Raw genomic sequence first — 14,631 nt, 5'->3', positions numbered from 1 at the left:
TGATCTTAATGAAATCCCAATAGTTCATTTTTGCCCTTTGCTTCCCTTGCCTTTGGCGATGTTCCTAGGAAGATGTTGCTGTGGCTGAGGTCGAAGAGGTAGCTGCCTGTGTTCTCCTCAAGGATTTTGATGGATTCCTTTCTCACATTCAGGTCCTTCATCCATTTTGAGTCTATTTTTGTGTGTGGTGTAAGGAAATGGTCCAGTTTCATTTTTCTGCATGTGGCTGTCCAATTTTCCCAACACCATTTATTGAAGAGGTTATCCTTTTTACATTGGACATTTTTTCCTGCTTTGTCGAAGATTAGTTGACCATAGAGTTGAGGGTCTATTTCTGGGATCTCTATTCTGTTCCATTGATCTATGTGTCTGTTTTTTTTTTTGCCAGTACCATGCTGTCTTGATGATGATAGCTTTGTAATAGAGCTTGAGTCTGGAATTGTGATGCCACCAACTTTGGCTTTCTTTTTCAATATCCCTTTGGCTATTCGAGGTCTTTTTTGGTTCCATATAAATTTTAGGATTATTTGTTCCTTTTCTTTGAAAAAAATGGGTGGGATTTTGATAAGTATTGCATTAAATGTGTAGATTGCTTTAGGTAACATAGACATTTTCACACTATTTGTTCTTCCAATCCAGGAGCATGGAACATTTTTCCATTCCTTTGTGTCTTCCTCAATTTCTTTCATGAGTACTTTATAGTTTTCTGAATATAGATTCTTAGCCTCTTTGGTTAGGTTTATTCTTAAGTATCTTATGGTTTTGGGTGCAATTGTAAATGGGATTGACTCCTTAATTTCTCTTTCTTCTGTCCTGTTGTTGGTGGAAATAAATGCAACTGATTTCCGTCCATTGATTTTATATCGTGACACTTTACTAAATTCCTGTACAAGTTCTAGCAGTTTTGGAGTGGAGTCTTTTGGATTTTCTACATAGAGTATCATATCATCTGCGAAGAGTGATAGTTTGACCTCTTTGCCGATTTGGATGCCTTTAATTTCTTTTTGTTGTCTTATTCCTGAGGCTAGGACTTCTAGTAGTATGTTGAATAGCAGTAGTGATAATGGACATCCCTGCCGTGTTCCTGACCTTAGCCGAAAAGCTCTGTTTTTCTCCATTGAGAATGATATTCACAGTGGGTTTTTCATAGATGGCTTTGATGATATTGAGGTATGTGCCCTCTTATCCCTACACTTTGAAGAGTTTTGATCAGGAAAGGGATGCTGTACTTTATTTAATGCTTTTTCAGCATATATTGAGAGTATCATATGGTTCTTGTTCTTTCTTTTATTGATGTGTTGTATCACATTGATTGATTTGCAGATGTCGAACCAACCTTGCAGCCCTGGAATAAATCCCACTTTGTCATGGTGAATAATCCTTTTAATATACTGTTGAATCCTATTGGTTAGTGTTTTGGTGAGAATTTTTACATCTGTATTCATCAAGGATATTGGTCTGTAATTCTCTTTTTTGATGGGATCCTTGTCTGGTTTTGGGATCAAGGTGATGCTGGCTTCATAAAATGAGTTTGGAAGTTTTCCTTCCATTTCTATTTTTTGGAACAGTTTCAAGAGAATAGGATTTAATTCTTCTTTAAATGTTTGGTAGAATTCCTTGGGAAGCCGCCTGGTCCTGGGCCTTTGTTTGTTTGGAGATTTTTAAAAAAATTTTTATTCTTTAATTTTCATTATTATTATTATTATTTTTTGTTTGGAGATTTTTGATGACTGCTTCAATCTCCTTACTGGTTATGGGTCTGTTCAGGTTTTCTATTTCTTCCTGGTTCAGTTGTGGTAGTTTATATGTCTCTAGGAATGCATCCATTTCTTCCAGATTGTCAAATTTGTTGGCGTAGAGTTGCTCATAGTATGTTCTTATAATTTTTTGTATTTATTTGCTGTTGGTTGTGATTTCTCCTCTTTCATTCATGATTTTATTTATTTGGGTCTTTTTTCTTTTTAATAAGTCTGGTCAGGGGTTTATCAATCTTATTAATTCTTTCAATGAACCACCTCATAATTTTGGTGATTTGTTCTATTGTTTCTATTGTTTTTTTGGTTTTTATTTCATTTATTTCTGCTCTGATCTTTATTATTTCTCTTCTTCTGCTGGGTTTAGGCTTTCTTGGTTGTTCTTTCTCCAGCTCCTGTAGGTGTAGGGTTAGGTTGTGTAGTTGAGATCTTTCTTGTTTCTTGAGAAATGCTTGTACTGCTATATATTTTCCTCTCAGGACTGCCTTTGCTGTGTCCCACAGATTTTTGAACTGTTGTGTTTTCATTATCATTTGTTTCCATGAATTTTTTAAATTCTTCTTTAATTTCCTGGTTGACCCATTCATTCTTTAGAAGGATGCTCTTTAGTCTCCATGTATTTCTGTTCTTTCCAAATTTCCTCTTGTGATTGAGTTCTAGCTTCAGAGCCATTGTGGTCTGAAAATATGCAGGAAATGATCCCAATCTTTTGATACTGGTTGAGACCCGATTTATGACCCAGGATGTGATCTGTTATGGAGAATGTTCCATGTGTACTAGAGAAGAATGTGTATTCTGTTGCTTTGGGATGGAATGTTCTGAATATATCTGCGATGTCCTTCTGTCCAGTGTTTCATTTGAGGCCTTTATTTCCTTGTTGATCTTTTGCTTGGATGATCTGTCCATTTCAGTGAGGGGAGTGTTAAAGTCCCCTACTATTGTTGTATTATTGTTGATGTATTTCTTTGATTTTGTTTTTAATTGGTTTATATAGTTAGCTGCTCCCACGTTAGGGACATAGATATTTAAAATTGTTAGATCTTCTTGTTGGACAGACCCTTTGAGGATGATATAGTGTCCTTCCTCATCTCTTATTATAGTCTTTGGCTTAAAATCTAATTGATCTGATACAAGGATTGCCACCCCAGCTTTCTTCGGATGTCCATTAGCATGGTAAATTGTTTTCCACCTGCTCACTTTAAATCTGGAGGCGTGTTCGGGTCTAAAATAAGTTTCTTGTAGGCAGCATATTGATGGGCTTTGTTTTTTTTATCCATTCTGATACCCTGTGTGTTTTGATTGGGGTATTTAGCCCATTAACATTCAGGGTAACTATTGAGAGGTATGAATTTAGTGCCTTTGTATTGCCTGTAAGGTGACTGTTACTGTATATTGTCTTTGTTCCTTTCTGATCTACTACTTTTAGGCTCTCTCTTTGCTTAGAGGACCCCTTTCAATATTTCCTGTAGAGCTGGTTTGGTGTTTGCAAATTCTTTCAGTTTTTGTTTGTCCTGGAAGCTTTTTATCTCTCCTTCTATTTTTAATGATAGCCTAGATATAGTATAGCTAGATATAGTATTCTTGACTGCTAAAAAGAAAAAAAAATGCTTTTTAAGTGAATGGTAAAACAATATATTCAGTGAATTTTTTTTTTTTGAAGATTTTATTTATTTGACAGAGACAGAGTGAGAGAGGGAACACAAGCAGGGGGAGTAGGTGAAAGAGAAGCAGGTTTTCCACTGAGCAGGGAGACTGATGCAGGGCTCTATCTTAGGACCTTAAGATCTTGACCTGAGCCGAAGGCAGATGTCCAATGACTGAGCCACCCAGGCACCCCACTTAGTGATTTTTTTTCTAGATGAAAGCATTGCAGAATATCTTTATGAACTTTGGGCAGTGAAAGAGTTCATAAAGAGAACCCAAAAGAAACTTGCCATAAAGGAAATATTAATATATTGGACTGCATTAGATTATACTCCTCTTCAACAATAAGACATGATTAAGAGAATAAAAAGGCAATCCACAGAATGGAAGAATATATTTGTAACATATATAACCTACAGAAAGCTCATATCCAGAATGTAAGAGGAACTCCTGCATATCGTAAGTAAAACACAGACCCAAAAGAAAACTAAGCAGGATACTTGAACAGATACTCCTCAAGAGATTATCCAAAGGAACAATAAGGAAATGAAAACATGCTCAATTTAATTAATAATAAGACACTGAAACTTAAAGTCACATTACATTGCTACCATATATTCATAAATTGGCTAAAATTAAAAGGACTGACAATGCCAAGTGTTGGCAAGGATACGGTTTCCAGGAATCAGTACAGTCACTTCAGAAAACTATTTGGCATTTAGCTAAATATATACATACCTTATCAGCAAGTAGTTCTATGCCTGGATATATACTTGATCAAAAAACAGGCACACATGCAACAAAAGACCTGTCCAAGAGTACTCATATAACTATTATTCATAATAGTAAATTATAAACCATCTAACTGTTCATCAACAATAGAAAAAGATAAATTGTAGTGTTCAAACAATGGAATAGTAGGCTGCATTGAAAATGGACATGGACAAATGGAAAATTAAAATGAACAAATTATAGCTATCTTTAATGCAGATGAGTCTTATATTTTTTATTGTAATTATTTTAATTTTTTATTTGACAGACAGAGATCACAAGAAGGGAGAGAGGCAGGCAGAGAGAGAGGGGGAAGCAGTCTCCCCACTGAGCAGAGAGCCCAATGCAGGGCTTGATACCAGGACCCTGGGATCATGACCTGAGCTGAAGGCAGGGCTTTAAACCACTGAGCCACCCAGGTGCTGCAAGTCTTATAAACATGTCAGCAAAAGAGGGGCACCTGGGTGACTCAGTTGTTTAAGCATCTGCCTTCAGGTCAGGTCATGACCCCAGGGTTTTGGGATTGAGCACAGCATGAGGCTCCCTGCTCAGTGGGGTGTCTGCTTCTTGCTCTCCCTCTGCCTTCTCATGCTCTCTCTCTCAAATGAATAAATAAAACCTTTTTAAAAAGTTAGAAAAAGAAGCCAAAGAAATATAGAACAACTTTAAAACTGGACTGAATACAATCTGATGTGAAAAATAATATGGATAGAGATATTACTTAATGATAAAAGGAATATTGCCCAAGAAATTATAATGATCATGAATTTGCAACTAGTACCCAAGTCTTATGAAAAGGAAAATTGTCACTTACGAGGACAGTTGACAATTTCAGCCATGGTAGGAAACTTAATACACTACATTTTGCAAATACAGAAAACAGTAGTCGCATTTATGCATATATACTGTAGTAGTAAAAATAAAATCATGGACACAAGCTGTTTTTAAAAACTTCATGCTAGTGGTTGCATCTGCAAAAGGAGATAAAGAGGAAACGTATATAGTTGTGCAAAGGAAGCTTTATTTTTATCTGAAATGTTTTATGTCATAACTTTTCAGCCATTTGGCTAAAATCAAGTGTGAAATGTTTTATGTCTTAAGAAAGGTATCTGACACAATATGATAAATAATAAATTTTAAAATTCTAGACTTATGGTGCAGGGATTTTATATCATCCTATTTTATTTTTATGTATTTTTGAAATTCTCATTATAAAACAATAATGTACAAAAAGCAAAAACTCAAGTAAATGAAAGTAAAACTTGATTTCAAAATATAAGTATTGTAAATTAAGATTTCTACAAATTTAGGGGTACCTGGGTGGGTCAGTCAGTTAAGTTTCTGACTCCTGGTTTCAGCTCAGGTCATGATCTCAGGGTCGTGAGACTGAGCCCTCTGTCAGGCTCTATGCTCAGTGCAGAGTCTGATGGAGATTCTCTCCCTCTTCCTCCCCCTCGGCTCCTTCCCTCTGCTCATGTTCTCTTTTTCTCTCCCTAAATTAAATTAATAAAATCTTTAAAAAAAAAGAATTCTGCTAATTTAGTAAAAAAATAACTGAAGAATTAGTTAATACTATCAAACAATCATATATATTCACATATTTGTGTGCATATAAATATACTTATATGGAGAGATATTTCTAGACATACATGATATACTAGAACATTACATCTCTCTGAGAACATATATTCTCTGAATACTTATGGAACAAATACAAATTCAGTCATATATTTAGCCACAAAAACAACCTGTTCAAGTTTAAGTAAAAAAATAGCAAAATAGGCAAAGGATATGAATAGACAGTTTAAAGAAAAGCATATCTAAAGAACCAACAAGTTCATAAAAAGATGTCAAATTTACTAGTAATTAGAGGAATGCAAATTAAAGTAATAAAAGATACCACTTTTCACACATGGGATCTTCCAATATTTAAGAGTATGAAGATCTAGGGGCACCTAGGTGGCTCTGCCACCTAGGGCATCTGCCCTAGGTGGGCATCTGCCCTAGGTGGGCATCTGCCTTCAGCTTGGGTCATGATCCCAGGGTCCTGGGATCAAGCCCCATGTTGGGCTCCCTGCTCTTTGGGGAGCCTGCTTCTCCCTCTCCCCTCTGCTTGTGCTTTCTCTCTCTCTCTCTCAAATAAATAAATAAAATCTTTTTAAAAAAGAGTATGTAGATCTTAAAAACACTGGTGAGTGAAAACTAAACAAATCTATGACAAATGTCAGATATATAAATTAGAAATACATACAACAAGCATGTTAAAAAGACACATACAACAAAAGGGTACACACTAGACATTAGAATGGATTCCTGGAGTGGTGGGAGGTGGGACTGGGAAATGAAGACAATGAAAATAAATGGAAAAATAAATGGAAAAATAAATAAAATGACCTGTTGCTTGATGGATATGGAGGAATACAATACTCTAGTACTGCTGATAGAAATATGAAGTGTCACTGGCTTTCTAGAAAACAATTTGACAACATATGTTAACATGTCCTAGAAACAGTGGAATGTTCATAAATAGAATAACTAAATAAATCCTCCATGCTGTGAAATATTATATAGCCATTAAGGGAGCACTAAAACTATACTTGGTACCCTGAAGAATTCTGTAAGACATTGAGTGAAAGAGGGTATAGAAAAGTGAGTATACAGTGAGGCCATTTTAGGTAACAGTGATTCCCCCCATCTCTTTAAATGTGCTTGTGTTGTGTGTGTGTGCACACACGCATATGTGTGAAAGCACAAAAAAATAATATACACCAGACATTAGTGGGAGGAATAATCTAATGGAATGGGGAAGGATAGGAGAGGGACATTAATGAATGTCAAGTTATATCATTGGAGGTATTTGTAGTCAGAGATTTAAGGAAAATTTATGTTTGTTTAAAGTATGATTTTCTCAGATAGTTGGAATTTCAGGCTACATAGGGGATGTGTGGGTCAGATGGGCCTTGATTATTGCCTGCTCTGGTAACTCTTCTTTATACATACACAATCCTGGCACTAAGTTTGTTATCTCTATGATGTGTACTATTTGTGCAATCTTTGCAGTTGTAGTTCTTTCATCGTTTCATTATACACATAATTTTTAAGAAAAATAGTGAAAACTTTGCTAGATAGATAAAAGTTGTCAATCAGGAGGCCCTTGTTCAATATTTATTTTGGAATATGTAACTGATCTTGGTTACTAATACTTAATTGGTTACTAATTACATATTGGTTGGTTACTAATCTGTAACTAGTCTTGGTAGTAACTGTGTCTTAGGAATTATACTGACTAAGGAAAAACTTTTTTTGTCATTTTTTTTGCAGTTTTACTTTAATTTTTTAAAATTAAATTAAATTAAATTTTGTGATTTTTTTTGTCATTTAGAATGCTTTTTAGTAAATGAGGTATGCTGAGAAAAAAATGTAAAGGAAGAACCTCAAAGCCTAACAGAGCTCATGCTGGACTTTCGAATCTTAGCAAGCTTTAGTTGTAAATACTGATACAAATGTACACCCAGTTTATGAAAGGTCTGAGTGCAAGCAAAGAGCATAAATATTTGGAATTGGTACCAATACCATGTAATTTACTGTACTGCATTTGTATTTCAGATGCCTGTGGTGCTTCATGAAGAACATTTCCAGATATATCACAGACATTAAGCCTCTGCCTCCAAACATAAAAGATAGACTGATTAAAATAATGAGTATCCAGGGGCAGATAACAGATTCAAATATAAGTGAGGTAAGATTATGTAAAATTGTGGGGCACCTCGGTGGCTCAGTGGATTAAAGCCTCTGCCTTCAGCTCGTGTCATGATCCCGGGGTCCTGGGACTGAGCCCTGAATTGGGCTCTCTGCTCAGTGGGGAGCCTGCTTCCCCCTCTCTCTCTGCCTGCCTCTCTGCCTACTTGTGATCTCTGTCAAATAAATAAAAATAAAATCTTCTAAAAATTTTTTAAAAAAAGAGTATGTAAAATTGCAAAGCAAGCATATTACATTTTACTGTTTAGATGTGGTTTCAGATTTTTGGAACAATGACATATAGTAGGCTCAGTAATAAGTTTAAAATATAACAAAATATTGGGGTTCTTTTTTTCCCCTCCAGATAGCCAACTAAGCTTGGCTAATTGGCTATTCTATAAGGCAGTAAGTATAGTAAGGCCTTCTAACCTGAACTGAAATCCTAGCTTAGCCACTCTTTCTGACATTGAGCCTCAGTTCTCTTAACTGTAAAATGGGTTTGCAGCCATCATCACTGTCTGCCAAAACTCTAGTCTACGCTACACTTATCTACTACAGAAACTCTGGTTCTAACCAGTTGCTGACTTTACTACACATTCTGCCCAAAGTCTGTTATCAAAAGGAATCTGATGATAGCACTCTAGCACATGACTGTCCCTGTAACATTGTAATTGCAGTTAGATGTGCCATTAGTGTTTCTTTTAACATTAACCCGAGGTATCTGTAATGCTTTGTTTTCTTCATTTAGCTTGCACTGGAACATAGACATTTTAGTGTTGTTGTCTGCTTAGCTCTATCGAGGTAGAATAATATCCCCAGGTTCTTACTGTTAATGGTTCTGTGGATGTATTTAGTTTGTGTGTGGTCCACAGAATAATCATTATGACACTACAGAAAACTGGTGGTTTTCTTCACTTCCCCACCATCCGCATTTTGTTCTCACCTATTAACCTATATTGCAGTAGCTTAGATTTTTGTTTTATGGCAATCCTTAATATTCATTTAAACCTAATTTTACCTGAAAACAAACAAACAACCAGCCCTAATTTTACCTGAATAGAAAAGGGCTAAGGAATGAATGACATAGAAAAAACCAAATATGATTTATTTGGTGCTCTCCCTTGTTCTCCATCCTTACAAGTCCTACTTATGAAATTATTCAAAAAGCCAGATCTAACATCCATTACAAAGTTGCATGCATCATTGGATGGCTCTCTTTGAAATATTTCCTAAATCTTTTTATAGTTGGCTGGAGGAGACCTTTCTAAATATGACACCAGAGTTAGAAACCAAGAAGAAAAAAATTGATGGATTTGATTACCTAACAATATGAACTTCCTTATAGCTAGAAGAAAAAAAAAGAAGCAAAATCAAGTAACAAAGTAGGAAAAAATTTGCAATACACATGCAATTCCACAGGTTTGTTATCTTGACAATTAAAAAAAATCCCTATAATCAAAACAAATACTAAAACAAAAGAATTAGGAAATACTCAAAGGAAAATCTATAAATCCCTATTAACATATAAAAGGAAATTTAACCTAATTAGTAGTAAAAGTCACAGTTTCTTTCAGTTTGGCAGACTTAAAAAAATAGTAATAAAAAGTAGTAATAAAAAATAGTGTGGACAGGCGGCGCCTGGGTGGCTCAGTGGGTTAAAGCCTCTGCCTTCGGCTCGGGTCATGATCCCAGGGTCCTGGGATCGAGCCCCGCATCGGGCTCTCTGCTCGGCGGAGAGCCTGCTTCCTCCTCTCTCTGCCTGCCTCTCTGCCTACTTGTAATCTCTGTCTGTCAAATAAATAAATAAAATCTTTAAAAAAAAAAAATAAAAAAAAAATAAAAAATAAAATAAAAAATAGTGTGGACAGTGGTGTGGTCAATAGTCACTTTTATCTCCTATTAGTTGAAGGATAAATTGATTAAAACAAAAACAAAAACCTTTTAGGAGGACAGCTTGCCATTAACTATCAAAAGTCCTAAAAAGGTGCTTACTGTTACTATTACAACAATTTTAGTCCTAGTATTTTTTTGAGTTTTATTGGGATATAACTGACATATAACATTGTATAAGTTTAAAGCAAACAATATAACATGATGATTTGATGCATTTATACATTGCAAAATGATTATCACATTAGGATTATTTAACAACTCCATCACTTCATATAATTATAATTTACTTCTGACATTAATTCCAAGAAAATATGGAAAGCGTATGATATATGCTTATCATAATATTTATAATAATAGTTCACAGTTACGTATAATATATATTATAAGCAAGACACCTTTACTTCTTACAAAATATAATCCCCATTTTAATAATGAGGACATTGAGGGCCACACACACACATACAAAAACCAGAGCTTGATCACACTCATAGGGTTCAAACTCAGGCAGACTGCCTCCAGAAGACATGTTCTTAATCACTATACTGTATTGCTTTCTAAATCAGCCTAAATGTTCAGCCGAAGCATTTGTCAGTGTAGAATGCATGTAATATGTTATGGTGTGTGCATAGAATGGAACAGAATACAACCACAATAAATCATTTTTGTAAAAAGTGCTCATCTTATAAGTACATATAATCTGATCCCATTTTTCATTTTTTTTTAACTCAAAAAAAATCAGAACTAATACTGTTTTTCTCTGGGTATTGGTATTAGAAAGAGCTGTTTTTCAATCCTAGCTCTGCTTTTTTTTTTTTTTTTTGACTATGTACTTTGTTCTACTACTTAAGCTCCAGGGGCCTCAATTCCCAGATTTATAAAAAGTCTCTGAGGGGTCTGTGTTTGAGAGAGAATATTAAATGACATAATGTACATAGCACACTTTTTGTATCCTTCCTGGTAAGTGCTTAATAAATAGAAATAGTTATTTTACCATTTTTATAACTTTTCAATATTGTCTGATTCTTTTACATTAGTACTTTTATTACTTTTATTCAGAAAAGTAAAGGTATTTCTACTATGGAAAAAAGTAGAAAGCAGCCTGCTTAAGATTCTCTCTTCTTCCTCTGCCCCTTCCCACCCCCTCATTCTAAAAGAGGGAAGGAAGGAACATAGGAGAGAAGGGAGGAAAGGAGAGAGGGAGGGAGGAAGGAAGGAAGGGATAGAGGGAGGGAAGGAGCGAGGAAGGAAGGAAGGAAAAACCCAGGAAGAGAGCTCAGAACACTTTGAAATCAATTTGCTGTTTTTTGCCCTTAAGGAAACAATCAGTAATACTAGATTTGTTTGTACGCTCTCCCAATAAGAATGAAGGACATAAATATAATAGAAAAGTGATACTCACATCCTATAACCGTTCAGTATATAGAGGCTATATACTCATACCTGCTGAGCAGAGGCACATAGCTAGGATCTCTAATAACAGAACTACTGGGAAAAGATAAGCACATGCTTATCAAGGTGGTGACCTTGATTATCCTTTTCAGATCTGGTGTGTCCTTACTCTGTACCAGCTATCTCATCAAAGCCATGTGTAAAGTGGCAGCACTAGAAACCGTACCTCCAATTGAAAGTGGGCGTATTTTTTCCTGATTTATGTATGTATCTGCACTCAGATAGGTTTTTGTATTCTTTGCTATATTTTCCATCCACCATTTGTCTGTCATGACCACCAAAACACTAAATATGGAACAAACTTTTATATTTATAGGAAAAATTTATTTTTTGCAATCATGTGTTTTTTACAGATTTTACACCCTGAAGTCCAAACTCTAGATTTGCGAAGCTGTGATATTTCAGATACTGCTCTCCTGCACCTGTGTAACTGCAGAAAACTAAAGAAATTAAATTTAAGTTCCTCAAAAGAAAACAGGATTTCCATAACTTCAAAAGGTATGTTTATTAACACTGAATAAATTGATAAATTACTATTCACCATCTAGTATAATTTTGGAACAACAAAGGGGTACTGAATATGTCAAAAGTGAGTATGAAAATGTTAAAGAAGCAGAAATAGAAATATTCAATAGAATAGAATATTTCTATTCAATAGAAATACTCAAGCTAAGATAAAGAATCCAAATTAGAATTCCAACTTACAACCATTGCTGAATTTAAGTGATACACTAAGTCACTACTTATAATTTAAACATATTCGAAGTAGGGGCGCCTGGGTAGTGCAGTCAGTTAAGCATCCAACTCTTGGTTTTGGCTCAGGATCATGATCTCAGGATCATGGGATGGAGCCTGGCATGGCATTCAGCTCCAGGCTCAGTGAGCCCTCTGCCTAGGGTTTCTCTCTCCCGGTCCCTCTGCCCCTCCCCCTCCAACCCTCATGCTCTCTCTCACACTCTCTCTCAAGTAAATAAGTAAATCTTTTTAAAAAAAAAAGAGAGAGAGAGAAACATATTTAGAGTAAACATGGATGGACATCCATGTAAGAGAGCTTAGAACACTTTGAAATTGATTTGCTGTTTACCAGTTCATACTTTGTTAAGGCTTTCTTGATGTAAAATTACCACAGAAACTTAAATCACCATCAGATTAAATTTTCTAGGCACTCTCCTATCAGTCTGTTCAATGATAGTTTGTTTTTTGTTTTTATGGGTTGGGTTTTTTTAAGATGGCACTACCATCTGTCATCATACAACCCTATTACAACACCATTGACTATATTCCCTATGCTACCTTTTATCCCCTACAACGCATAGTGTTTTTATAGCCAGTTCAACCACATTTTTCAGTGTCATTATTACATGAATTAGAGGATTTTTACCCTATTGATTTTAAAATCAATAAAGGATTTTAACCCTTTCCTTCAATATCAGAAAGAGGGACTAGGGCACCTGGTGGCTGAGTCAGTTAAGCATCTGTGTTGGCCTAAGTCATGATCCCATGATCTCAGGGTCTTGGGATTGAGTCCTGTGTTGGGCTCCCTTCTCCACAGGGAGTCTGCTTCTCCCTCTGCTCCTCCTCCCACTAGTTCTCTCAATCTCTCTCTTTCTCTCTCAAATAAATAAATAATCCTTTAAAAAAAGAGGAGCTTATTTGACTAGCTAGGTTTCTGGGAAGTTTTGTGAGTAGTTGGTTGTATTTTGAGATCATCTTGGTTAGCCAGTTAGGCTATTCTTAATACTACAAAGAAGCTTAAGTTTCTAAATGTTTACACAAATAATGCCTCACAAAAAATACTCTTATTTTTGTGGCACATTATCATGTACCCGTCTCCAAGGTGTATTTACATCAGTTTAATTGGATTTAAATGTCAAAAGGGGAAGAGAGAATGGAGAGGCGGAAGTATGATCCCTAAGGATAAGCATGAAAACAATCACGTAAGACATTTGGGCAGTTTAACTTTTGATGTCCCTTCAGACTCCACAAGAAAATTAACTTTATTACTTTAAAACTTTTGTTTTAATAAAAAGGAGATTCATCTATTATTTAATGATCTAATTTGATTCTGAATGTCTTTTGGCTATTTTCTAAAGGCAAATTTAGTTGTCAATAAAGGCTTGCCACTCCGCAGATATTCTCAATGATATACTACAGCGTATGTAGAGAATTCCTAAAATATTCCAAGAAAGTTTTAATGATGATAGCATCACTGGAACATAAGTATATCCTCAGAGATGGACTACTTCGCAAAAGGCTAACATACAGTTGGATATATCAATACCGGTGATTGCTAAAATGAAAATCAGTCGCATTTCTCATGTATATATGTGTACAGCTCATTGATACATAATTGTTTTCCCTCAGGAATAAAAGCTGTGGCTTCCTCTTGTTCATACCTGCATGAGGCTTCTTTGAAAAGATGCTGCAATCTCACTGATGAAGGAGTCCTTGCTCTTGCACTCAACTGCCGGCTGCTAAAGATCATTGATTTAGGTGGCTGTTTAGGTATTACTGATGTGTCCTTACATGCATTAGGAGAAAACTGCCCGTTTTTGCAGTGTGTTGATTTTTCAGCTACTCAGGTAAATGAAATAGAGACTTGAAATACTAGGCTGTATGTGTTTGCCCAGTGATTTTCCATGATTCATCAGAAGAACATAATTAATTTTTTAAAATTTTTGTTGGAATTGTTGACATCCTCATGCTTCCATAGTTATACAACTTGGCACATTCCTGCCAATTATTTTAAGCAAAAGTGAAAAAGATAAGGGTGGCTATTACATAAGTTTGCTGAATGGTGTTAGGGTCCATGATCAAAGGAGTGAAAGTGACACAAAGGGAAGGTCAAACAAAGCTTTATTTTGCACCAAGCATCAAGAATCAAACTGACCATTCGGGGCCTTCTCTTACAGAGAGAGCAACGACTCCCAGCCTCACAGGCTAACTTTTATAGAGCAAAGGCCATGTGGTTGAGCCTGGCCACACACAGGTGGCCAATGAGATTGCAACACACAGAGAAAGCTGCGCAGTCGTGCTAGGTCACACACGAGTGGCCAATTGAATTACAAGTCACCCCATAGTAGCTATTTGAACTAGCCTATCACCTTGATAAGAATTGGTGCCCAAAAGGCACCCAAAATGTGGGGCCCACACTCCTTGGTAGCTAGGGAGACAGTATGCGTGCTCCACGGATTGGATGTCTCCACCTGGCCCGACTCATCCCTGCATTTGGGCTCTTATCTCCACCTGCCCTGACCCACCCTTGTATTTGGGTTCTGTTATCAGGGACTGTTCGACCATATTTTACTGGTTTCCCAGACTTGTTTTTAAGTAAGTTCCCCTGGGGGGCTGGGGGAACAGGGTCAGTTTAAGTTTTACTGCA

General features: G+C 36.0%; 1 protein-coding gene across 1 annotated transcript in view; it reads left to right on the top strand.

Annotated features, from left to right (window-relative positions):
• AMN1 (antagonist of mitotic exit network 1 homolog) overlaps nt 1-14,631 on the top strand; it is a 122,293-nt gene that overhangs the window by 80,351 nt on the left and 27,311 nt on the right. The window contains exons 5-7 of the mRNA XM_032347719.1: nt 7,776-7,908; nt 11,603-11,747; nt 13,614-13,831. Of these exons, the coding sequence (XP_032203610.1) occupies nt 7,776-7,908; nt 11,603-11,747; nt 13,614-13,831 (496 nt within the window). The remainder of the gene's footprint in view (nt 1-7,775; nt 7,909-11,602; nt 11,748-13,613; nt 13,832-14,631) is intronic.

The sequence above is a fragment of the Mustela erminea genome, chromosome 6 (genome assembly GCF_009829155.1).
Source record: "Mustela erminea isolate mMusErm1 chromosome 6, mMusErm1.Pri, whole genome shotgun sequence".
NCBI lineage: Eukaryota > Metazoa > Chordata > Mammalia > Carnivora > Mustelidae > Mustela > Mustela erminea.
This window is presented reverse-complemented; position numbering and strand designations above follow the sequence as displayed.